Raw genomic sequence first — 21,986 nt, forward strand, 5'->3', positions numbered from 1 at the left:
GGGTAGATGAGAAGCTGAAGCGCACGACATGGCTGCCCACATGCAGCTGCACTTCCCAATGCAAACAGCAACAGACAGTGCATCAGAACCCTGAAAAGCCAACAGGGAAGAGAGGCAAGCTCAAGGCTCAGGGATACCTTTCTTCCTCCCGCACTGCTTTTGTTTCTCTCAGCCCTCACAGAGCAGGGGATGCTCACAGTCCATCGCCAGCAGTTCCAGCTGAGCTGAAAGGCCACCAGTTGGGAACACCAACACGGAAACGTGGGACAAGCAGCTCCATTTCCAGGGAGGGACGTGAAGCCAAACACTTCATGTGTGTTCACATGTAATCACATGAAGCCTGTGATTACAAGCACGAGCCAGGCACGTTTTGAGCGGCTATTGAAAGAGGCAGCACCACTATTCAAATGTTTGTTTCGCTTTTATTTGCAACAAAGAGATGCAAAATGCATCCAAAATACATTTCAATATGAAATCAAAAAGGCGGGATACTGGTAATGAATAAAGACACAGCTTCCATAGTTCCTCTCTGCAGTCCACGAAAGGGAAAGCACAGCCAGGTGTGAAAACCGGACCACACAGTGTGTGTCCTTTGGTGCACCTCTGAGGAAGCATTCCAGGCGATTCTGCTGTCCTTTGTGCCTTCCTGCTCAAGCCCTTATCGTTTCTTTTTGCTTTCCTTCTTGGCTTTCTTGCTCAGCTGAGCAGCACTTGCCTTGGGTTTCTTCACCGTCTCCCAAGTCTTAGACTCAAAACCCTCCGAGTCCTACAAGAATCAATTGGGAAACAGTCAGGGAGCTTTCTAACAACTGAAAGGGAAGAGAAGCAAGAGAGGATGGGTGGATGTCAAATAAGGGAAAAGCTCAACAGGCAAGAATAAAACTATCCCTTAGCTCCAGCACACACGCGTGACCACTGCCTTATTAATAATAACAGCAATCTTATTCTAACCATTGAAGTTTCCCATGTTCACATACCTGGTTGTACACGTGTTCGCGGCCTTGCTGCTGCTGTGCTCTACAATGCCAGTCACAGAAATAGAGTGCAGAAAGCTGATCTGTTGAAGACAGAGGAGTGAGCTGTGCTTAACCAACACTGCTTCAGTGCACGCTTACTGTAAGGCACACCTACCTTACAATGGCCACGCACGAAGCTCCAGACACAGCTCCAGACTGTTTCCATGAAGCCCAATTGCATTTCACAGCCACTCACGCTCTGCTCCTTGACAATCTTCAACAGAAAAGTCACAAGATGCAAAACCCATCCCTCGGAGATGTCACAGACCTCTGCACTCATGAAGCAGCACTCATGGCATTGGGTGAGAAAGCAGACGTGTGCTTATCTAGTGAGCTCTGTTTGCTGCCAGCTGCTGGTAGGAACCCACCCAGCTCTAAGTACGAACAGTAACCTATGTCTAACTCTAAAACAGGAACAAAAATCTACACCTAACAATAAAACGTGAACAATAACCTACTCCTAGCACCTAATCCTAACTAACTAAATTTAACAATAAAAATAGGATTCAGATGGAACTGGGGGCCCGCAAGGTCTCAGAAGAGGAGATGATGTTAAATGAAGCCACCCGGCTAATGCCGGGGGCTGGGGCCACGCAGACGGTACGGAGCCCAGCGCCTGGACCAGTGATGCTGCAGCTGAGGTGGTACTGCTTGTCATGGTTTTGTAATTTCGTAATTTTGCTATCAGTATTCCACATCATAACATCATGTAAAGTATGGATACTTCTATTGAATGTGCAGTCCACAGAAGAAGACTACATATCCCAGAGAACAACAGGGGTAATGATAAGTCACAGGACCAGGACGCTATATAATCTCGTTCCCAGGCTGGAGTGCCCTCCTTCTTCTCTTGAACTTCTCGGAGAGTGGGAAGCGTTCCAGCCGTGTCGCCTAGAGTTCACAGTAGGCCTCTCGGTTTTCGGGGACTCTCTCTCTCTGTTTCGTTCGATTTGTTAGCCTCAATTATATTATATTGTGTTATCTTGTATTTTGATATCATATTTAGTAAAATAAGTTTTTCCTCCTTAGATTGTCACTGTTTTATCCCACTCCCCTTTTTCCCCCTCCTTTCCGGGCCCCGGGGAGGGGGGCTCACGGGTTGGCTTCCCCTGTCACAGGCATAGGTAAATCTAAGTAACCCGTGACACTGCTGCAGGGCCTGGCACGGTGGTGTGGTGCCAGGCCAGCTGTGCATCGGGCGGATCCACCTCCATGGGCTCGTCCTCAGGTGGATCCACCTCCATGGGTTCATCTGGAGGTGGATCCACCTCCATTGGTTCATCCTCAGGTGGATCCACCTCCATGGGTTCATCCTCAGGTGGATCCACCTCCATGGGCTCCACAGAGGTGGTCACGCGCCTGGTCCAGGCGCGATGGCAATGGGCTCGCTTGCGTGTCTGCCGCCTGATGGTCCTGGTGGGCCCCCTCCTCCTCCTCCTCGACCCCACAGTCCCCAGAACCATCTTCCCACCTAAATGTTGGGTTTCCTCCTGCCTCGCTCTCTTAGGCCCCCACATGGCTGTTAATGGCCAGAGCTCTAAGAGGCGAGTGCATTGCGTGGGGCAGTGGTGAACAAGGTGACATCTGAGGCCAGGGTTCTAACATGGCCCAACAGGGTTCTAACTGCTGGCACTGCTGGCACTGGCGTTCCACATGGCATGAGGAGGGGGCTGGAGGACAGGGCACGGCACGGGAGCCAGAAGGCACTGCCTGTGCCCAGCGGGCAGCCCTTCTCTCCGGCCAGCAAGAGGCCACAGAGGAGCCGGCCCTGAGCAAAGGGCCCTCGGCCTCCTTCATCCTCCCCCTTCTTCCACAAGGGAATCTCTTGGCGCTGCCATACGCAGCACGCAGCACCACGCTGATGGGGCTCCTGAGCTCAGCGCCAACAACAGCAGGCTCCAAAGGGCACCTGACTACGCCTGCCTGCTGGGACACACCAGCTCTGCTCTCCATGTTCCAATCCAGAGCCTCTCCTTGTAACACCTCCGACTCCATTTGCATCCACTCATTCTGATTGGAAAGCAGGTTGCAGCCCATCTACCCCTTCCCAGCACCCCGACTGCCTCAGAGCGGGATGGCAGGTGAAAAGGGTCAGCGTCGTCCCTGATCCCAAAGAGAGACAGCCCCGAGGAAGAGTGCTGGTTCCGGCCCACTCGCTGCCAGGACCCATTGTCTATGGAACACTATGGTGTGTCTATGTGGCAAAATGAGTTTCTATGGGTGGCTATGGGAGCTCTATGGGGCACAATGGGTTGCCTACGGGGCTCTATGGGATGTATAGGGGCTCTATGGCGCGGCTATATGTCCTTATGTGGTGTCTATGTGGCACTATGTTGTGCTATGGAGTGCTGTGAGGCACTATGGGGTGCTATGGGGCTCTATGGAGCAGTATAGGGTGTCTGTGGGTCCCTATGGGGTGCAATGGGGCGCTGTGGGGCACAAGGGAGTGTCTATGAGGCTCCATGGGCTGCTATGGGGCACTGTGGAGTAGCTATGGGATGATTTGGGGTCTCTTTGTGCCCCTATGGGTCACTATGGGTCACTATGTGGTGTCTATGGGGCTCTATGGGGTGGCTATGCTTTGCTGTAGGGTGGCTATGGGGTGCTTTGGGGTATCCTTGGGTTCCTATGGGGCGCTATGGGTGACTATGGGGTGCTATGGTTTGCTATGGGGCTCTATGTGGAAGAATGGGGTCTCTATGGGGCGCTAAGGGGTCCCTATGGGGCTCTATGGGGAGTCTATGGGGTGTCTTTGGGGATCTATGGGTTGTCTGTGGGGCTCTATGGGGTCTGCATGAAGTCTGTATGGGGTTCAGTGGGTCTCTATGGGGCTCTATGGGGTGTCTACAGGCACTATGGGGCGATATGGGGTGTCTATGTGGTTCAATTGGGCTCTATGGTGTGGCTGTATGGCCTTATGTGGTGTCTATGGGGCACTGTGGGCTGCTATGGGGTGCTGTGGGGAACTATGGGGTGTCTATGGGGCTCTATGGAGCAGTATGCTGTGTCTATGGGTCCCTATGGGGTGCAATGGGGTGCTGTGGGGCACAATGGAGTGTCTATGAGGCTCCATGGGCTGCTATGGGGCACTATGGAGTAGCTATGGGGTGCTATGGGGTCTCTTTGGGCCCCTATGGGTCACTATGGGGTGTCTATGGGGCTCTATGGGGTATCTTTGTGTTCCTATGGGGCGCTATGGGTGACTATGGGGTCGCTATGGGTTTCTTTGAGGCACTATGGGTCTCAATGGGGTCTCTATGGGTCTCTATCCTTATGGCTCCCAATGACTGTCTATGGGTCTCTATGTGTCCCTATGGGTCCCAGTGTCTCTCTATGGGTCCCAATGTCTTCCTCTGGATCTCTATGGGTCCCTAGGGGTCCCAGTGTCTCTCTATGTCCCCCTGTCTAGGTGGTAACTATACAGATGGTAACAAAGATGGTAACAAATGTACAGAGGTTCTAAGCGAGAGAGAAACTCACCAGTGGTGATGCCTTCGCTGAGGAAGCTGGGGCGGTCTTCACTGCAGAGCGATGTCCAAGAGATGCTGCCTCACAGAATCACAGAATTCTCAAGGTTGGAAAAGGGCTGCCAGCTTTTGTAGGAGAATAGCATGGGAGACAGTTGTGAAGGCTTTGCTGAAGTCAAAGTAGAGCACATCAACAGCCTTTCTTTCTTTCCTTCATCCATCAGATGGGTCACAGGATCGTAGAAGGAGATCAGATTGGTCAAGCAGGAGCTGCCCTTCACGAACCCATGCTGGCTAGGTCTGATCTCCTGCTCATCCCACACCTGCCGCATCTGTCATCTCCCTCAAGACAATTCGTTCCATTCCCTTCCCTGGCACCGAGGTCAGGCTAACAGGCCTGGAGTTGCCCGGATCCTCCTGACAACCTTTCTTGGAAATGGTAGTCACGTTGATAATTGAATTATTATGCCTCCCAAAGTGTCCCTATGTGTCTCTATGTCTCTCCATGGGGTCCCAATGTGTCCCAATGTCCCCCTATGGATCTCTATGTCCCCCTATGGGTCCCAGTGTCTCCCTATGGGTCACTATGTGTCCTTACGTGTCCCAATGTCCCCCCTGTGTGTTGCTATGTGCCTCTATGGGATCTCTTAAGATTATCTCTGGGCCCAAATGTCTTCCTACAGGTATCTAAGGGTTTCAATGTGGTCCCTATGTGCCTCTATGGGGTCTCTTATGGGTCTCAGCAGGGTCCCTATGTGTCTGTATGGGTCTCACTGTCCCCCACTGTAATCCATGGGTTCCCTATGTGCTCCATTTTCCCCCTATGTGTCCCAGTGTCTCCCTATGGGTCACTATGTGTTCCTATGTGTCCCAATATCCCCCCTATGGGTTGCTATGTGCCTCTATGGGGTCTCTTATGGGTATCTCTGGGCCAAATGTCTTCCTATGGGTATCTTTGTGTTTCAATGTGCTCCCTATGTGCGTCTATGGGGTCTCTTATGGGTCTCAGCGGTGTCCCAATTTGTCTTTATGGGTATCACTGTCCCCCACTGTATTCCATGGGGTCCCTATGTGTCCCAGTGTCCCCTTATGGGTCCCAGTGTCTCCCTATGGGTCACTATGTGTTCCTAGGTGTCCCAGTGTCCCCACTATGGGTTGCTATGTGCCTCAATGGGGTCTCTATGGGGTCTCTTATGGGTATCTCTGGGCCCAAATGACTTCCTGTGGGTATCTATCTGTTTCAATGTGCTCGCTACGTTTCTCTATAGGGTCTCATATGGGTCCCAGCAGAGTCCCTATGTGTCTCTATGCGTCTCACTGTCCCCCACTGTAATCCATGGGGTCCCTATATGTCCCAATATCCCCCTATGGGTCCCAGTGTCTCCCTATGGGTCACTATGTGTCCCTATGTTTCCCTATGTCCCCACTATGGGTTGCTATGTGCCTCTATGGGGTCTCTAAGGGGTCTCTTATGGGTATCTCTGGGCCCAAATGTCTTCAGATGGGTATCTATGGGTTTCAATGTGGTCCCTATGTGCCTCTATGTGGTTTCTTATGGGTCTCAGCTAGGTTCCCTATTTGTCTTTATGGGTATCACTGTCCCCCACTGTAATCCATGGGGTCCCTATATGTCCCAATGTCCCCCTATATGTGTCCCAGTGTCTCCCTATGAGTCACTATGTGTCCCTGTGTATCCCAGCGTCCCCCCTATGCGTTGCTATGTGCCTCTATGGGGTCTCTATGGGGTCTCTTATGGGTAGCTCTGAACCCAAATGTCATCCTATGGGTATCTATGGGTTTCAGTGTGGTCCCTATGTGCCTCCATGGGGTCTCATATGAGTCTCAGCATGGTCCCTATGTGTCTCTATGGGTCTCACTGTCCCCCACTGTAATCCATGGTGTCCTTATGTGGACCAGTGTCACCTAATGTGTCCCAGTGTCTCCCTATGTGTCACTATGTGTCCCTATGTGTCCCAATGTCCCCCATATGCGTTGCTATGTGCCTCTATGGGGTCTCTATGGGGTCTCTTATGTGTATCTCTGTGCCCAAATGTCTACCTATGGGTATCAAAGGGTTTCAATGTGGTCTCTATGTGCCTATATGGGGTCTCTATGGGGTCTCTTATGGGTATCTATGGGCCCAAATGTTTTCATATGGGTATCTATGGGATTCAACGTGGTCCCCATGTGCCTCTATGGAGTCTCTTAAGGGTCTCATCGAGGTGAGGACATTGGGACACCTAGGGACTTCATTGATTACAGTGGGGGACAGTGAGACCCATAGAGACACATAGGGACCTCGCTGAGACCCATACAAGACCCCATAAAGGCCCATAGCAACACATAGGGAGGACACTGGGCCACATAGGGACACATAGTGACCCATAGGGAGACACTGGAACCCATAGGGGTACATTGGGACACATAGGGACCCCATGGATTACAGTGGGAGACAGTGAGACCCAGACACATTTGTAGAGAAAAGGATTTCTATTGGGGATGAAAACCACTCTTTTGGGTAGAAAATGCTACTTGTAATGATGAAAAGCTTTGTATTGGTAAGAAAATGAATTTTTTGCAAGATTCAAGAGTGATACCTAAGAGAGAACACATTTTTCCTGGTGTAAGTCTTGATATTAGTGTGAAATACATCGGAAATTTGTCTGAAATGGATAATTCTTATGTTAATGTCATTATTTTGTAGGGGAAGACAGATATTCTGGAATCAATGAGTCATAATTTGTTACAAAGCATCATTTTAAAGAGAATGTGTCTTCTTTTGGGGATGAAAACCAGTAATTTAGGGAGAAAGTGCTATTTGTAGGGATGAAAAGCATTAGTTTGGGAAGAAAACCATAGCTTTGCAAGGATGAAGAGTGATACCTAAGAGTGTACTTTTCATTTCTGGGATAAGTATTGATATTCATGTGACCTACTTCTAAAATTTGTCAGAAATCGATATTTCTGTTGGAAATGTCATTCTTTTTTAGATGAAAAGAGTTATTCTGGAAACAATGTGTCATATTTGGCTACAAGCGATAATTTTGTAGAGAAATCCATTTCTTTTGGTGATGAAATGCAGCGACTCGGCACGGACTCAGATGTGAACGATCCAAATCGTTTATTACAAGTTCTCACATCCCTTATATACCTTCACAAGTTGTTATTTTCTAACTTTCCCATCTGCCCTTACAACTTTCCCAAACATCTTACATGTCAACAAAGCATTCTACAAAACACTTTTCAACTGTCCATGCAGGCACATAACCAATCAGAGCTGTGAGACTCTTCTTCTCCTTGCAGAGGTGTCCTTGGTTCCCATGCTGTTTATCTTGCTCCACAGCTGCTGCTCTGAACAGCTTTTCTTGTATCCCCACAATTCCCCCTTTTTTGTTTATTGACAAGCTACTACCATACTATAAAATAATAATACTAATTATATTAATAACATAATCATTATAACTCAATCAAGGCCTCGATTGACAATATTCTGAAAATGAAAAAGGAGATAAGGCAAATGACAAAATATATGGTTAAATCCACTAAAATATCAGACGCATTTTGCCTGCGGCCTAAGTTCCTACAACCTGGAAAAGAACCCCTGAGAATCCAATTCTGTGTAAATTTGAAATAGGTTAGAAAAGACTTCAATTTCGTGTTATCCATTTTAGACCATCCCGTTAGCATGAAGCAAATACTCCCTAAGCTAGCACATTATTACTTATTGTCCCTGGAGAGGCAGAAAACTGCAGAAAAGGAGAGAGAAGGATCATGTTGGCGGTGGATGCGATAGGCAGCGCCAGCAGGGCGTCCCCTGCTTCAAGGTGCACTTTCCCTTTCTCATCTACCACGGATTCTCTCTTGCTCTTTTCCTACTCAGGGTCTGAATGGTATTTTCCATTTGTACACTGCATCCGCATGGCCAGTGCATGGTACAGAGTCCAAGTGGAACACCTGCTTACAAAACAGAATAAATTGCCGAGGTTAGCTTTTTTTTGCAAGCACCTTTGTTTCAATTGATGCATGGTCATATTTTGAAAATCCCAATTAGTGAGATGAAAAAGAGTTAATAACTGTTATGTTTAAGAATCATCCGTTTGTCCAGGATTCTTTTCCAGGGTCTTATTTTTACAAACTAAGAAGAGGCTAGTTGATAGGCTAATAAAATCATAACTGAACATTACTAATACACTAGAAGAGCTATTCCCATAATTTCCAGCATTGGTAACATCAAATCCTATTTAACTTATATTCTATCTACTGCCAAAATAGGAAAGACACACAATAATCTAAATAATGCTTAATAATTCTAATTCTTAAATTTATACCAGTAATGTGGAAGAGTTACCTACTATGTCTTACCATTACTAAAATTATTATTTGCAATACAACAAATTACAAAGCAATATCAATGAAGTAAGAGGCGTATAATCACAATCATTATTAAGGCTGGGTGTTATTTTCTGCCTTGAGATGAGGCCGAACATATCTTGCCGGAACCCATGTAGGGCCAGTCCTTGTAGAAACACAAGCATATCCACGACCCCAGGTTATCAATGGTAAGGGACCTTCCCAGTGCCCTGTGGCCATATTTCGAATGTTAACCATTGGCCGTTCCTTGAGCACTGGGGAGCCCCCAAAATGACGATCCACACTGTGGAGAGTGTTTATGCAGAATGGCTTCATGAGAAAGGACATGAAGAGATTCCTCTAGTTAAATTGTAAAAGAATGAATGTGATTAAAGACAAAGACGGTTTATCCTAGGGACGGTCACGAGCTAAGCAGCTGTGGGGAAATCAGTATGTGAAAAGACAGGGTATGTAGCTAAAGATGAAATATGTATCTAGAAGCAAGGACGGCCTAAGGGAAAAGCAAGATGTGTAGCAAGGTGTAGACAAAGCTGCAAAGAAAAAGTATCTATAAGACTAACCACAAAGGTCAGATGAAGTAATGTCTAATTCACCAATCCTGAGCTTAACTTTTGCAATATGCATGAACTTATTACTGATTGTATAAATGAGATGCTGTAACACCTAATAAACGAGGCTTGTTGACCATGATAGCATGAGACTTGTCTCCCGCGGTTACTTCCAACAAATGGTGACCCCGACGTGATAAGGAAAAAAGGGTGCCACGGGTGAAGAACTGCGTTGGGTTCGGGTCCGGATTTCACAGCCCGACGGACGACGAAAGAGCTAAAATTGGAGCTCCGCGTCTCGAGTGACCACACAGGTGGGCTCGACCGACACGTGCTGCCGAAGCCTGGAGGGCTGCAACGGTACCGACGTGAGTAAAAAATGGACAGGCAAGCAGCATATGATTTATTTTCCGCTTTTCTTAGGCGGAGACAGTTTAAGGGTATAGACTTAGAAAAGGATCTCCCTGCTTTATTGAGCCACGCGGTCTCATATGGCTTTTTTGCAAACCCCCACTTAGTGCATACATTAGAGGAGTGGCGGCGGTATGGGGATAAGTTGTGGGAGTTAGTTTTAGATGATGATAAGTCGGCAAAAAAGATAAGTAAGTTGTGGAAAGCAGTGCATAATGAGTTGTTGATGAGTCAGGCGGAAAAAAGGGCAGCTCAGGAAGCTCAAGCTGCGCAAAAACAGAATCAAGATTATGGGCTGCCATGGGGCACTAGCGTTCCAAACCCCCCTGTTTTTTCTTCCGTTACTCTGCCGTCTGCAGCCGCAGTGCCCTCTGCACCCCCTCGCGAAGTGCAGGCTGACCTAGCAACGGAGCCCGCAGAGGTCTCCTCTAGCCCCCCCTCTTCGCTGTCCGGAGCTCCGCCGTCCGGAGCCGACTCGGCGCCGCTCCCTGTCTCGGCACCGTCTGTGCCGCAGCCGCAGCCGTCCGGCTGCTCTGAGCTTTCGGTAGCTCCGGAGCTGTCAGTTCTGCGCGGGTCGGGTCCGATCTCTGGAGCTGGGTCTGATTTTGTGGGGACTGTTGCAAGGGAAAGGCGCAAGTTGTGGTCTATGCTGGCAAGGCGCGGAATAGAGGATGGTGATAATGAATTAGTACAGGCAGCGACTGAGAATCTTGCATTTCCTGTTGTTTATGCTCCCTTGCCGCAGGGAGGAGTTCAGGCTGAGATTCAATCTCTAGACTGGAAGATGTTATCACAGTTGCGAGCTACTGTAGGGTCATATGGAGTGACTAGTGAACCGGCCAGGCAAATGCTAGATTATCTTTTTAGTGCACATATCCTTCTCCCAGCAGATATTAGAAGTATCACGAAATTGATTTATACTCCTCATCAGTTAATATTGTTTAATGCTCATTGGCATCAGTTAGCTGTGGCGTCTGCAGCAGTTCAGAGAGGACCAGGAGACCCCTTAGCAGGTGTAACAATGGAACAATTGTTGGGTCTTGGGGCATGGACTCGAATAGAGGCTCAGGCGATTTCTGACCCTGAAGTTTTGCGAGAAACTATGAATTTAGCCAGGAAAGCTATGGATAGTATAAAAGCTCCGGGAGGAACGCCCATTTACATGGGAATAAAACAGGGACGTGAGGAGCCGCTAGGTAATTTCATAGATAAAGTTGTGGATGCCATTAAGAAGGCTAGTGTTCCGGAATATATGCAAGGGGCTTTGATTAAACAATGTGTGCTTCAAAATGGTAATTCCTCAACCCGATCCCTGGTCAATACATTGCCCGGAGATTGGTCGATCCCTGAGTTGTTAGAAAAGGCTGCTTCGGTTCCAACTGGAACCCAGGCATTCTTAGTGAGTGCTTTGCAGAAAATTAGTGAGGGGTTGCAGGAGCAGGCAAAAGCATTTCAGGAGCAATCAAAATCCTCACATACTCAGGTTCTAGCAGCCCTTGCACCCCTCCAAGCTGCAGTCGCTACAAACCCACGCTCGCAGAACAGCCTCCGTATGAAATGTTTCCGTTGTGGAAAAACTGGACATTTTCGTCGCGATTGCCAAGCCACTGGGATTTGGTGCAGCAAATGTCGATCCAACACTCACAACGCTGCTGCCTGCAGGTCGGGAAACTCGAAAAGCAGCGCGAGCAGCAGCCGCGCTCGGACACAAGTAGCAGCTGCAGTATCGGCAACCCCCAACAGCAACAACCCCAACCTGCCACCAGCGGGAGCCTCGGCTTGGACTTGGCAGCCTCAGTAAATGTTACTATTTTGACTAATCAGCCCTATCGGATTCCTACTGGACTATTTGGCCCTGTCATGATTAATGAACAAGCAGTAGGAGGACTGTTATTGGGTAGATCGTCTGTCAGCATGATGGGACTGTTTGTTTTACCTGGAGTAATAGATGCGGACTATCAAGGGGAAATTATGATCATGGTACACACCCCTTACCCGCCTGTAAAAATACTTAAAGGGCAGCGTCTAGCTCAATTAGTGCCGCTGCCGCAGTTAGCAAAAGGACTGACTCCCCTTAAACAAGAGCCAAGAAAACAGGGAGCATTTGGCTCAACTGGGAAATTAACTTTGCTTACTCTTGATTTATCAACGCGCCCGAAAAAATCGTGCACTTTGCACTACCGTGATCAGAGTATTACTCTGACAGGACTTTTGGATACAGGAGCGGATACATCAATTATCACCCCAGGGGAGTGGCCGTCTGACTGGCCGCTTCAATCTTCAACTACCACAGTGTCAGGGGTCGGAGGAATGACACTGGCAAACCGAACCCCCATGCTCACAGTGGAAATAGATGGCAGGAGAGCCACAGCAATTTTTTCACTTACACTACTTCCACCTACGGTATCCTGCCTTATCGGCAGGGACGTGCTGGCTCAACTGGGTCTTGTTCTTACCAATGAACACCCTTTAGTATAATGGCCATTGCTTGGACTTTCCCACTACCACTTACATGGACTACAGAAACTCCAGTCATGGTTAAGCAGTGGCCACTAAAAAGGGAAAGTCTTCAGCAAGCACATCAACTTGTGCAGGAGCAGTTTGCCCAGGGGCATTTGAAACTGTCTACTAGCCCTTGGAATACTCCGATATTCGTAATCAAAAAGAAATCTGGAAAATATCGTCTATTGCACGACCTAAGGGCTGTCAACGACCAGATGGAGCCCATGGGGGCGCTACAACCCGGATTACCCAACCCTTCTATGATTCCCGAGAATTGGCCCATCCTCATCATCGACCTGAAAGACTGTTTCTTTACAATTGCCTTACACCCCCAGGATACAAAACGTTTTGCTTTTACTCTGCCAGCGATAAATAGGGGAGAACCCGACAAGCGATTTGAATGGACAGTGTTACCACAAGGAATGCGTAACTCCCCAACCATTTGCCAGCTGTATGTCGACGCAGCACTGCAACCGTTACGCCGAGAAATGCCGGACACTATTATTTATCACTATATGGATGATATTCTTCTGGCTCAAAAGGATCCATTCACAGACTCTCAGATTGAACATATCAAAGCAGTGCTGGCAACCTCCTCTTTAGTTATAGCTCCTGAAAAGGTACAGAAATCCACGCCCTGGAAATATCTGGGATGGCAAATCACCAATAAGCAGGTGAAACCGCAAAAATTAACCATTGCTACAGACATTTCTACCCTTAATGATGCACAAAAACTCCTTGGAGACTTACAATGGCTAAAACCAATAGTAGGTCTCCCAAATGTGCTGCTAGAAAAACTGCTGCCCCTGCTGAAAGGCACGGACCCTTGCACCCCAGTGACTCTTATACCAGAACAAAAGGAGGTGCTACAAAAAATTTCAGACTGTATTACCAAAGGGTTCGTTTCCCGCATGGACCCTACAGTACCATTGACTCTTACCATTTGGAGCAGCGATATGCATCTCCTTGGTGCAGTTACTCAGCATAAAAAGAAAACGGGGGAAAGGGTCCTGGAGTGGATTTCGCCACCTCTTCAAAAACGGAAAACAATAACCACAAAAATTGAAAATCTGGCAGCAGTGGTCAAAAAAGGCCGCATGCGTATATTGGAAATTAGCGGTCTGGAACCACAGACAGTTTATCTTCCCATGGAAAAAGCAACGCTAGACTGGTATTTGCTGAATTCGCCAGATCTAGCTGAAGCGCTTTTAGCCTTGGGAGCTAAAATAGAAACAGGTCCACTTGTTCCACGAGCATTGCAATGGATCGGTGAATGGAGCTGGATTGGCGTGCCTTTGCGAAGGGACAAACCCATCTCGGAAGCTGTAACTGTTTACACTGACGCTGGGAAAAAGACACGCAAAGCAGCTATTGTTTGGCAAAAGAAGGGAATTTGGCAGCAACACACACTGGAGGCGGTCCCTGAAGACAGTTTACAAACACTAGAACTTCTTGCTGTAGTGTGGGCTGTTTCTAATATCACTGAGCCTTTGAATGTGGTTTCAGATTCTCTCTATGTAGTAGGGGTGGCCTCAAGAATTGAGGATGCAATTGTTAAGGAGGTTCAGAACAAGCGATTATATGAGTTATTTTTACAACTCAAGCGAGCCCTCAGGAACAGAACAGAGCCTTACTCCATTATCCATATCAGGAGTCATAAATTAAGCACGGGTTTAGGAGAAGGCAATCAGAGGGCAGATCGGCTGGTATCAGTTGCAGTACCAATGTCACAATTTACTCTGGCAAGGGAAGCTCATGCTACCTTCCATCAGAATGCCAGAGGACTGCAGAGGCAATTTCAGATCTCTCAAACAGATGCTTCTGCCATTGTCAGAAGCTGCCCAGTCTGTGCAAATCACAACAATGGAATGGGTCTGGGAATTGGAGTTAATCCTAGAGGTTTATCAGTCAATGAAATATGGCAAATGGATGTTACCCATGAACCCAGTCTGGGAAGGTTAAAATATGTGCATGTCACCATTGACACCTACAGCAATTTTATCTGGGCAACAGCTCAGGCTGGGGAAAGGGGCATCCATGTAACCCGACACCTCACAGCATGTTTTGCAGTCATGGGAGTATGCAAACAGTTAAAAACAGATAATGGTCCTGCCTACATAGGTCAAAAGGTTCAACGTTTTCTACAACAATGGGGTGTTAAACATATTACTGGCATTCCACACAATCCACAAGGGCAGGCAATAGTTGAACGAGCAAATAGCACCTTGAAAACTTATCTCAAGAAATTCTCAGAAATTCAGGACATGCAGGAAAGGCTTGCTAAGGCACTGTTTGTATTGAATCATTTATGCATAATAGGATCCTCAGATTGTCCTGCAGCCGAAAAACATAAGTTACAGAGCCCAGAATCAGAGAAGCATCTTGAAGAAGAAATGTGGGTTAGGTATAGATGCTTGAAAACTGGGGAATGGAAAGGCCCTGCAAGAGTGCTTTATTTAGGGCGAGGCTACCTTTGTGTTTCAACCCCTACAGGTTCTGAGTGGATTCCTGCTCGTTGGACCAAGCCGGTGACGCCATCGCATCCCGGAGAGCACAGTGAACCTGGATGACTGACTACAGATCGGTGACTGCAGAAAAGTTGGAAGAGTGTCTCCAGCTGATTGAGGAGCCACTCCAGACCTTCATTCGGCATGTTCAGTCAACAGTGACTCAAAATTTCTATGGTCCATATATGGAACTGATACATGCGTTGGTTAACATACGAGGACTGATTCCATCTAATAGATATTACAGGTGTTGGGGATGTGGTGTGCGTGAGCATCAGGCTCAAGCGTTGCTTCTTTGTGGTGGTTGTGGAAAATTGGGTTGGTACCACCAATCAGTCTTTTACATTAACCAACACTATCTGTGGTGCAGAGAGTGTGATAAAACCTGGTGTGCAGAAGACCAACCGCTAGATTCAGAACCGGAGGATATTTTATCAGTGACCCGTCTTTGCTGGGTGCTTAAGAGATTCGCTCAGAGAGCTCGAGCTGCTAGGAGGTCTCGCATCATAAGCTATCAATGCGGCGGTACAGTCAGAGCTCTTGGGGCCTAACAGCCCTAGGAGTTCTGGTCTGGCTGCAATGCTGTGGTGCATTTTGGGCCCCTCCGCAGCCTAAGGAAAATGTCTGGGTTACGTTAGCCAACAAGACGGGTCAAGATGCCATATGTTTAGCATTGTCATCTCCTGGCAATCCTTTTTCTACCTGCTTGGTAGGCATACCTTTGGACACTCCTCCATGTCCAGAAGGTGTTCTGCCTTGCCAATCAAAAGGTACAAAGGGCTACGCAGACCATTGGGATGCATATATACCACACTTTCCTGTAGCCCCTCTAGAACCACAAGAATTAGAAATTTTGGGATCAGTAAAAGCCGATTGGTGCATATATTTTAATTGGACCGGCAGTTATCGAATTGGGCCTGACAGATCAAAAATCAAACCAAGAAGTGTAAATTCTAGCCTGCTTGTATATAGAAATCAATCAGCATGGTGTAACTATACAAGCACCAGTATATCTGTTTCATCTAACAACCCTATAACATTGCCCTATGGAGTGTTTCTGATATGTGGGGATCGGGCTTGGGCAGGAGTCCCCTCTAAGATAATAGGAGGACCATGCACATTAGGTCGTTTAACACTGCTTACTCCAAATACTTCTATGATCCTCCAAATTCACAGACAGCATTCTAGAGTGAAAAGGGTGACTCATGCCTTTACCCCAGACTGTAAGGATAAGGTACAATTTTGGTCTACAACAGGAAGAATATTTGCCTCTATTTTGTCAGCTAATGTTGCCGCTGCTAAAGCATTAGCCATGCTAAATGGTTTAGGCTGCTGGCTAGCAAAACAAACGAATGCCACCTCAGAGGCATTATCTCAACTACTGATGGATGTGGATTCAGTAAGGCATGCTACACTCCAGAATAGAGCAGCAATTGATTTTCTATTACTAGCACAGGGGCACGGATGTGAGGAGTTCGAAGGCATGTGTTGTATGAACTTATCAGACCACTCCGTGTCTATACATAAACAGATACAAACGCTGCACGCATTAACTAACCGTTTGCAGGTGCAATCTGGTTTTGGTCTTGATGACTGGCTTAGAAGTTTAGGTTTAGGCCCCTGGCTTACTTCTCTACTACAGCATTTGATTACAATCGGTCTGGTACTGATAGCTATCATATTAATAGTTCCTTGCCTCTTTAAATGCTTGCAAAATGCACTAATGAGAATGGTTGACTCAAAATACAATGTATCCTTGGTCGTCCAAAAAGAAAACGGGGGAAATGTGGAGAGTGTTTATGCAGAATGGCTTCATGAGAAAGGACATGAAGAGATTCCTCTAGTTAAATTGTAAAAGAATGAATGTGATTAAAGACAAAGACGGTTTATCCTAGGGACGGTCACGAGCTAAGCAGCTGTGGGGAAATCAGTATGTGAAAAGACAGGGTATGTAGCTAAAGATGAAATATGTATCTAGAAGCAAGGACGGCCTAAGGGAAAAGCAAGATGTGTAGCAAGGTGTAGACAAAGCTGCAAAGAAAAAGTATCTATAAGACTAACCACAAAGGTCAGATGAAGTAATGTCTAATTCACCAATCCTGAGCTTAACTTTTGCAATATGCATGAACTTATTACTGATTGTATAAATGAGATGCTGTAACACCTAATAAACGAGGCTTGTTGACCATGATAGCATGAGACTTGTCTCCCGCGGTTACTTCCAACACCACACGAGTTGTATTTGTATGATCACGATTCAAAAAATTCAGCACAAACAAAGCCTTACATAATCTTTCTTGTGGTGTGTCTCCCGTATTCCCCCTTTTTTGTTTATTAAGAACAGATTTCAGTGTTTGATGAGTACGCTCAATGATAGCTTGTCCAGTGGGAGAATGAGGGATGCCTGTAATATGTCTAACTTCCCATTCTTGAAGGAAAGTTTGAGTGGCCTTAGAAGTATAAGCGGGCCCATTATCTGTTTTTATCGTATGAGGGATTCCCATAGCAGCATAAGCAGATAACCAGTGTTTACGGGCGTCACGACTGCGTTCACCTGTATGTGCTGTGGCAAATATGTAAGAAGAATGAGTATCTATCGTTACATGTACGTATTTTAGACGGCTGAATTCAGGAACGTGAGTGACATCTGTCTGCCAGAGTTGAAGAGGGGCTGTTCCACGTGGATTTGTCCCAGTTTGAGGCAAAGGGGCAATTGCCTGGCAGTCTGGGCATGTTAAAATAATGTTACGGGCTTGATCTACTGTCAGTTGGAATTGTTTTTGTAAGGCTCTCCTGTTCTGATGGAAAAATTGATGGGAGAGTCGTGCTTGCTCAAATAATTGAGGAGTAGCAAAAGCGACTGTGGCTTGATCAGCCTTACGGTTGCACTCAGTTAAAGGACCAGGCAATGTAGTATGCGATCGAATGTGCATAATAAAATAAGGAAGAGTACGGTGAGAAACATAATGCAAGACTCATTTGAGCTGTACAAACAAAACCGGATTATCAACTTCCTTAAGAAAGGATCCTTCAATCCACTGAATGATACCTGTAACATACAAAGAGTCAGTTATTATATTAAGCTTTTGGTCTGAAAAAATTTGGAAAGCTCGAGCTACTGCAGCAAGTTCTACAACTTGAGGTGATCCATCAACAACATGTACGTCTGACTGCCATTGTGTAGCAGTCGCACGCCAGAGAACCACTGCTTGGTGTGTCTTGCCAGAGCCATCTGTAAATACAGTAACAGCATTAGGTATTGGAACATGTGAAAGTAAAGTATTAGTAGCAATGGGGATATCAGCCAAATTATGTAGTAACTGATGTTTGGGAGGATGAGTGGACAATTGTCCGGTATAGTCTGCCATAGCAGTCTGAAAAGGAAGTGACTGCGCAAGCATCCAATCTAAATCTTTTTTAGTAGCAGGTACGTATATGCAATCAGGGTCAAGAGCTCGTAGAATTTGTAGACGATGACGACCTCGCTGTATTAGCATAGCAAACATTTCCACTCGTGATGTAATAGTTTTTGAAAATGTATGAGGTAAAAATACCCATTCGAGAATAATGAGAGGATCCTTTTTTGAGGTATCCCATTGACATAACAAGCTATATGGCTGATAGAAGTTGGATATTATTATGAGATGTACTGGAAGTGATAAACAAACACGATGGCTGTATCGATTTTGCACTGATGTTATTACAGAGTCTAAGCATTGTTGTGCTTCTGGTGTTAATTGTCTTTTAGAAGTTAGATCTGGGTCTCCTTTCAGTAGTTTGAATAAAGGATGCAGCTCTTGAGTAGTAATTCCCAAAAGTGGCCGCAACCAATTGATGGTTCCTAATAACTTTTGCAGATCATTTAATGTCCGTACGTGAGGTACTATTTTGAGGATTTGTGGCTGGATAGTGTGAGATGCAATTTTCCATCCTAAATATTTCCATGGAGAACTAAGTTGCACTTTTTCTTCTGCTATTTATAAGCCTATAGATTGGACTGCCTCCCGGACGAGCAGTAAAGCGTCCTTTAGACCCTCTTCTTGTTCTGCTGCTATTAAAATATCATCCATGTAATGATAAATAAGGACATGAGGTCTAGCCTTTCGTACTGGTTGTAATGCATTTGCTACAGTCAATTGACATATCGTTGGACTATTAAGCATTCCTTGTGGTAACACTGTCCAATGATACCGCTGAACAGGGCTTTGTAGGTTGATAGAGGGCACTGAGAAAGCAAATCGTGGTGCATCTTTTGGATGAAGCTGAATGGTAAAAAAACAGTCTTTCAAAATCAATGACTGCTATAGGCCAATCCGAAGGTAACATTGAGGGTGAAGGAAGGCCAGGCTGCAACGCTCCCATAGGCTCAATTACTGCATTGACAGCACGCAAGTCCTGTAAAAGTCTCCATTTTCCACTCTTCTTGAGGATAACAAAAACCGGAGTATTCCAAGGGCTGGTAGTAGGCACTATGTGACCAGCAGCTAGCTGTTCTTGAACTAACTCATGTAAGTGCAGCAACTTTTCTCTTTTTAAGGGCCACTGATCTACCCAAATAGGTTGTTCTGTTTTCCAAGCTAAGGGTATAGGTTGCTGCCGATCAATGGCCCTTACTGAAAATTTGTCTGCAAAATCATACCCCACTGACTTAAGAGATCACGACCCCACAAAGTACAGGGAATTGGTAAAATGTAAGGAGCAGCGTGAGCAATGCGACCATCAGGCCCTTCAAAAGATAAAATTCGGGCACTTTGTTTTGGCTGCTGTAGGCCCCCAACCCCCACAATAGCAGAATTAGGGTCTCTTAGTGGCCACTCAGAGGGCCAATCACTGGACTTAATGATGGTAACATCAGCTCCAGTATCCACTAGTCCTAATAACTGTCTGCCATTTACTAAGCATGGTAATAAAGGTTTGTCTTTTGACAGTTGTGTGGTCCATAGCACAACAGGTTTATCTGTGCTCCCAAATCCACCGGTTCGATCTCTAATACCAGGTTTGGTCATAGAATGAAAAGGGACTAATTGTGCTATTTTTTGGCCTTTTGGAATAAAACAGGGGGGTGAGGGTGTCCATGCCATTATCTTAATTTCCCCGGTATGGTCAGCATCTATAACTCCAGGTAAAACAAAAAGTCCCATCCTTGTAACAGAAGAACGTCCTAACAAGAGGGCGCTACGCCCGTCCCCAAGGGGACCCATTACCCCTGTTGGAATGAGAGTCACGGTGCTATCAGTCAGCGTCACTGACTGGGCAGTGGACAAATCCACTCCTGCGCTGCCAATGGTGGCTGGTCTGAGTGAGCTAGCCAGACAGCATCTGGCTGAGTCGGGACCGTATTTGCTGTCATAGCGCGCGGTCTCGCGCTCCTCTTGCCGTTTCCCGGCAGATCGCAGGGCTGTGCAGCAACAGGAAGTTTGGATCGGCAGTCTCTAGCCCAGTGTAGCCCCTTCCTGCACCGTGGACAGGGTCGAGTTGGAACAGCAGAAGCATTTTTATTTGCTCGCTTGGGCTTTTTACAGTCCCGTTGGACACGACCTGGTTCTCCACAATTGTAACACTTTACTTTTTGAGCTGTCCCTGCATCAAGTTGGGTGGCCAATGAATCTGCTAGCAGGGCCATTTTATGACTTTCTGTGCCTACATCTTGACAGGCTTTAATCAAGTCAGTAATTGATGGGTCTGCATTCCTTAGGGACTTTAAAACCTTTCGACAGTCTGCATTTGCGTTTTCTACTGCTAATTGCTTAAGCAAGACATTTCGGGCAGCTTCATTTTCTACTCTAATGAATTTTCTTTCTCTAATGAATTTTGTAAACGGTCAAGAAATTTAATGTAAGGCTCAGTAGCCTCTTGCCTAATTGAAGTAAATGAAGCATCGGGTGAATTAATATCAGGAACCCGACGGACAGCACGCAACACCAAAGTCTTAACTTGTTCCAGGCATTGCCTGTCCAGCTGTGCCTGTGCCTGAGGTGTTGCCCGGACCCCCTCCCCCATGAGTTCCTCTAGGCCAATGTGATTTAGATTGTTCAAATTATTCAAGGCCTGGACAGCAGCCTGATCCCGGTATTCAGTCATGAACACGGTGTATTGCATGGGAGAGAGGATCATTCCTAACACACTTTTCCAGTCATGAGGGGTCATAACATAACTATCACCAATTGCAACCAAAAGATTATATGTAAAGCTAGACTGAACTCCGTATGTTCTCACTGACTTCCTTAGCTCTTTCACTGCCTCATAAGGCAGGGGTTCCCAACGGGGGACCTGATTCGGCTGATACAACACAGGAAAGGCTTGCAATGTGTCACCATCACCCCTTAATATTGCTTCTTTTCTGCACTGCTCTAAGACACCACAGTACGCTGTAGGGAAATTTGTCGTTTCTGCTCCCTTCAAATTATCATCAGGAAGAAATGCGCCCGATTCGCATTCCGGATATACTGGACCTGGGTCACAACGATCCCCTGGTTTCGATCCGTCCGTGTCTTTAATCACGTTACACGCCGGCTGCACAGACGCTGCAGCGCACGACGTGGGGGGGGCGGAGGGCGGCGGCGCAGAGAACGTCATGGGCGGAGCGGAGGGCGGGGGCGCGGCGAGCGTCGTGGGCGGAGCGGGGGGCGGAAGCGGCGCGACGAACGTCGTAGGCGGGGCGAAGGGCGGGGGCGCCGTAGAGGGCGGCAACGCGGCGAACGTCGGGGGAGGAGCGAACGGCGGGAGCGCGAGGGGGGGCGGTTGCGGCTTTTCGTCTCCCCGAATCGCGGGGGGGTCGGAGCCGCCGGTCGGATCCGGGCACGGGCCGCTTCCCGCAGCGAGAGGCAGCGGCGGGGTTGGGACGGAGGGCGGCAGGGAATGGTCGGAATAAATTCTTTCCCGTCGTGATTGCTTAATCCCTTCCATTATCCGGCTCCAAACGGGCAACAGCTTAGCAGCCGTTCTGTCTTTAGCGAGAGAAGCCTCGTAGAGTTTTGAGCCGATTTTGTCCCAAAGTTCTCCATCTAGAGAGAACTCAGTTTTTGGAAATTCAGGGACGTTTTTGCTTATCCATTTAAGAAGAGTAGCTAATGCCTTAGTAGACACAGTCTTATCCTGATACGGTAACACTGACCGCAATACTTCGAGATTTACTTTCTGCTCCTTCGGTAGTGAGCTCCCCAT

General features: G+C 47.1%; 2 protein-coding genes and 1 long non-coding RNA gene across 5 annotated transcripts; 1 reads left to right on the top strand and 2 right to left on the bottom strand.

Moving 5' to 3' along the window:
- Positions 1-402: 402 nt before the first annotated feature.
- On the bottom strand, positions 403-1,352 carry LOC146759870 (uncharacterized). Of its 2 annotated transcripts, none has more exons than XR_014931941.1 (3): positions 1,132-1,352; positions 978-1,057; positions 403-809 (listed from the first exon to the last, which is right to left on the bottom strand). It is a non-coding gene; the product is annotated as an uncharacterized LOC146759870 (long non-coding RNA). The 2 variants fall into 2 exon arrangements; XR_014931940.1 differs by having other exon boundaries at positions 403-766; positions 1,132-1,341.
- An 8,429-nt stretch (positions 1,353-9,781) lies between these two features.
- LOC146759871 (uncharacterized) lies at positions 9,782-17,021 on the top strand. The gene has a single exon (XM_085508783.1). It carries the CDS (start codon positions 9,782-9,784, stop codon positions 11,612-11,614), a length of 1,833 nt encoding a protein of 610 aa, XP_085364909.1. The 3' UTR covers positions 11,615-17,021.
- An 88-nt stretch (positions 17,022-17,109) lies between these two features.
- On the bottom strand, positions 17,110-21,986 carry LOC146759872 (uncharacterized). Of its 2 annotated transcripts, none has more exons than XM_085508785.1 (2): positions 21,275-21,986; positions 17,110-17,871 (listed from the first exon to the last, which is right to left on the bottom strand). In XM_085508785.1, the coding sequence occupies exons 1-2, from the start codon at positions 21,984-21,986 to the stop codon at positions 17,798-17,800; spliced, it is 786 nt and encodes a 261-aa protein (XP_085364911.1). In that variant the 3' UTR covers positions 17,110-17,797. The 2 variants fall into 2 exon arrangements, with proteins under 2 accessions (XP_085364911.1, XP_085364910.1); XM_085508784.1 differs by having other exon boundaries at positions 17,110-18,054.

This window comes from Coturnix japonica, chromosome 9 (genome assembly GCF_054131305.1).
Source record: "Coturnix japonica strain WE chromosome 9, WE-NBRP24, whole genome shotgun sequence".
Classification (NCBI taxonomy): domain Eukaryota; kingdom Metazoa; phylum Chordata; class Aves; order Galliformes; family Phasianidae; genus Coturnix; species Coturnix japonica.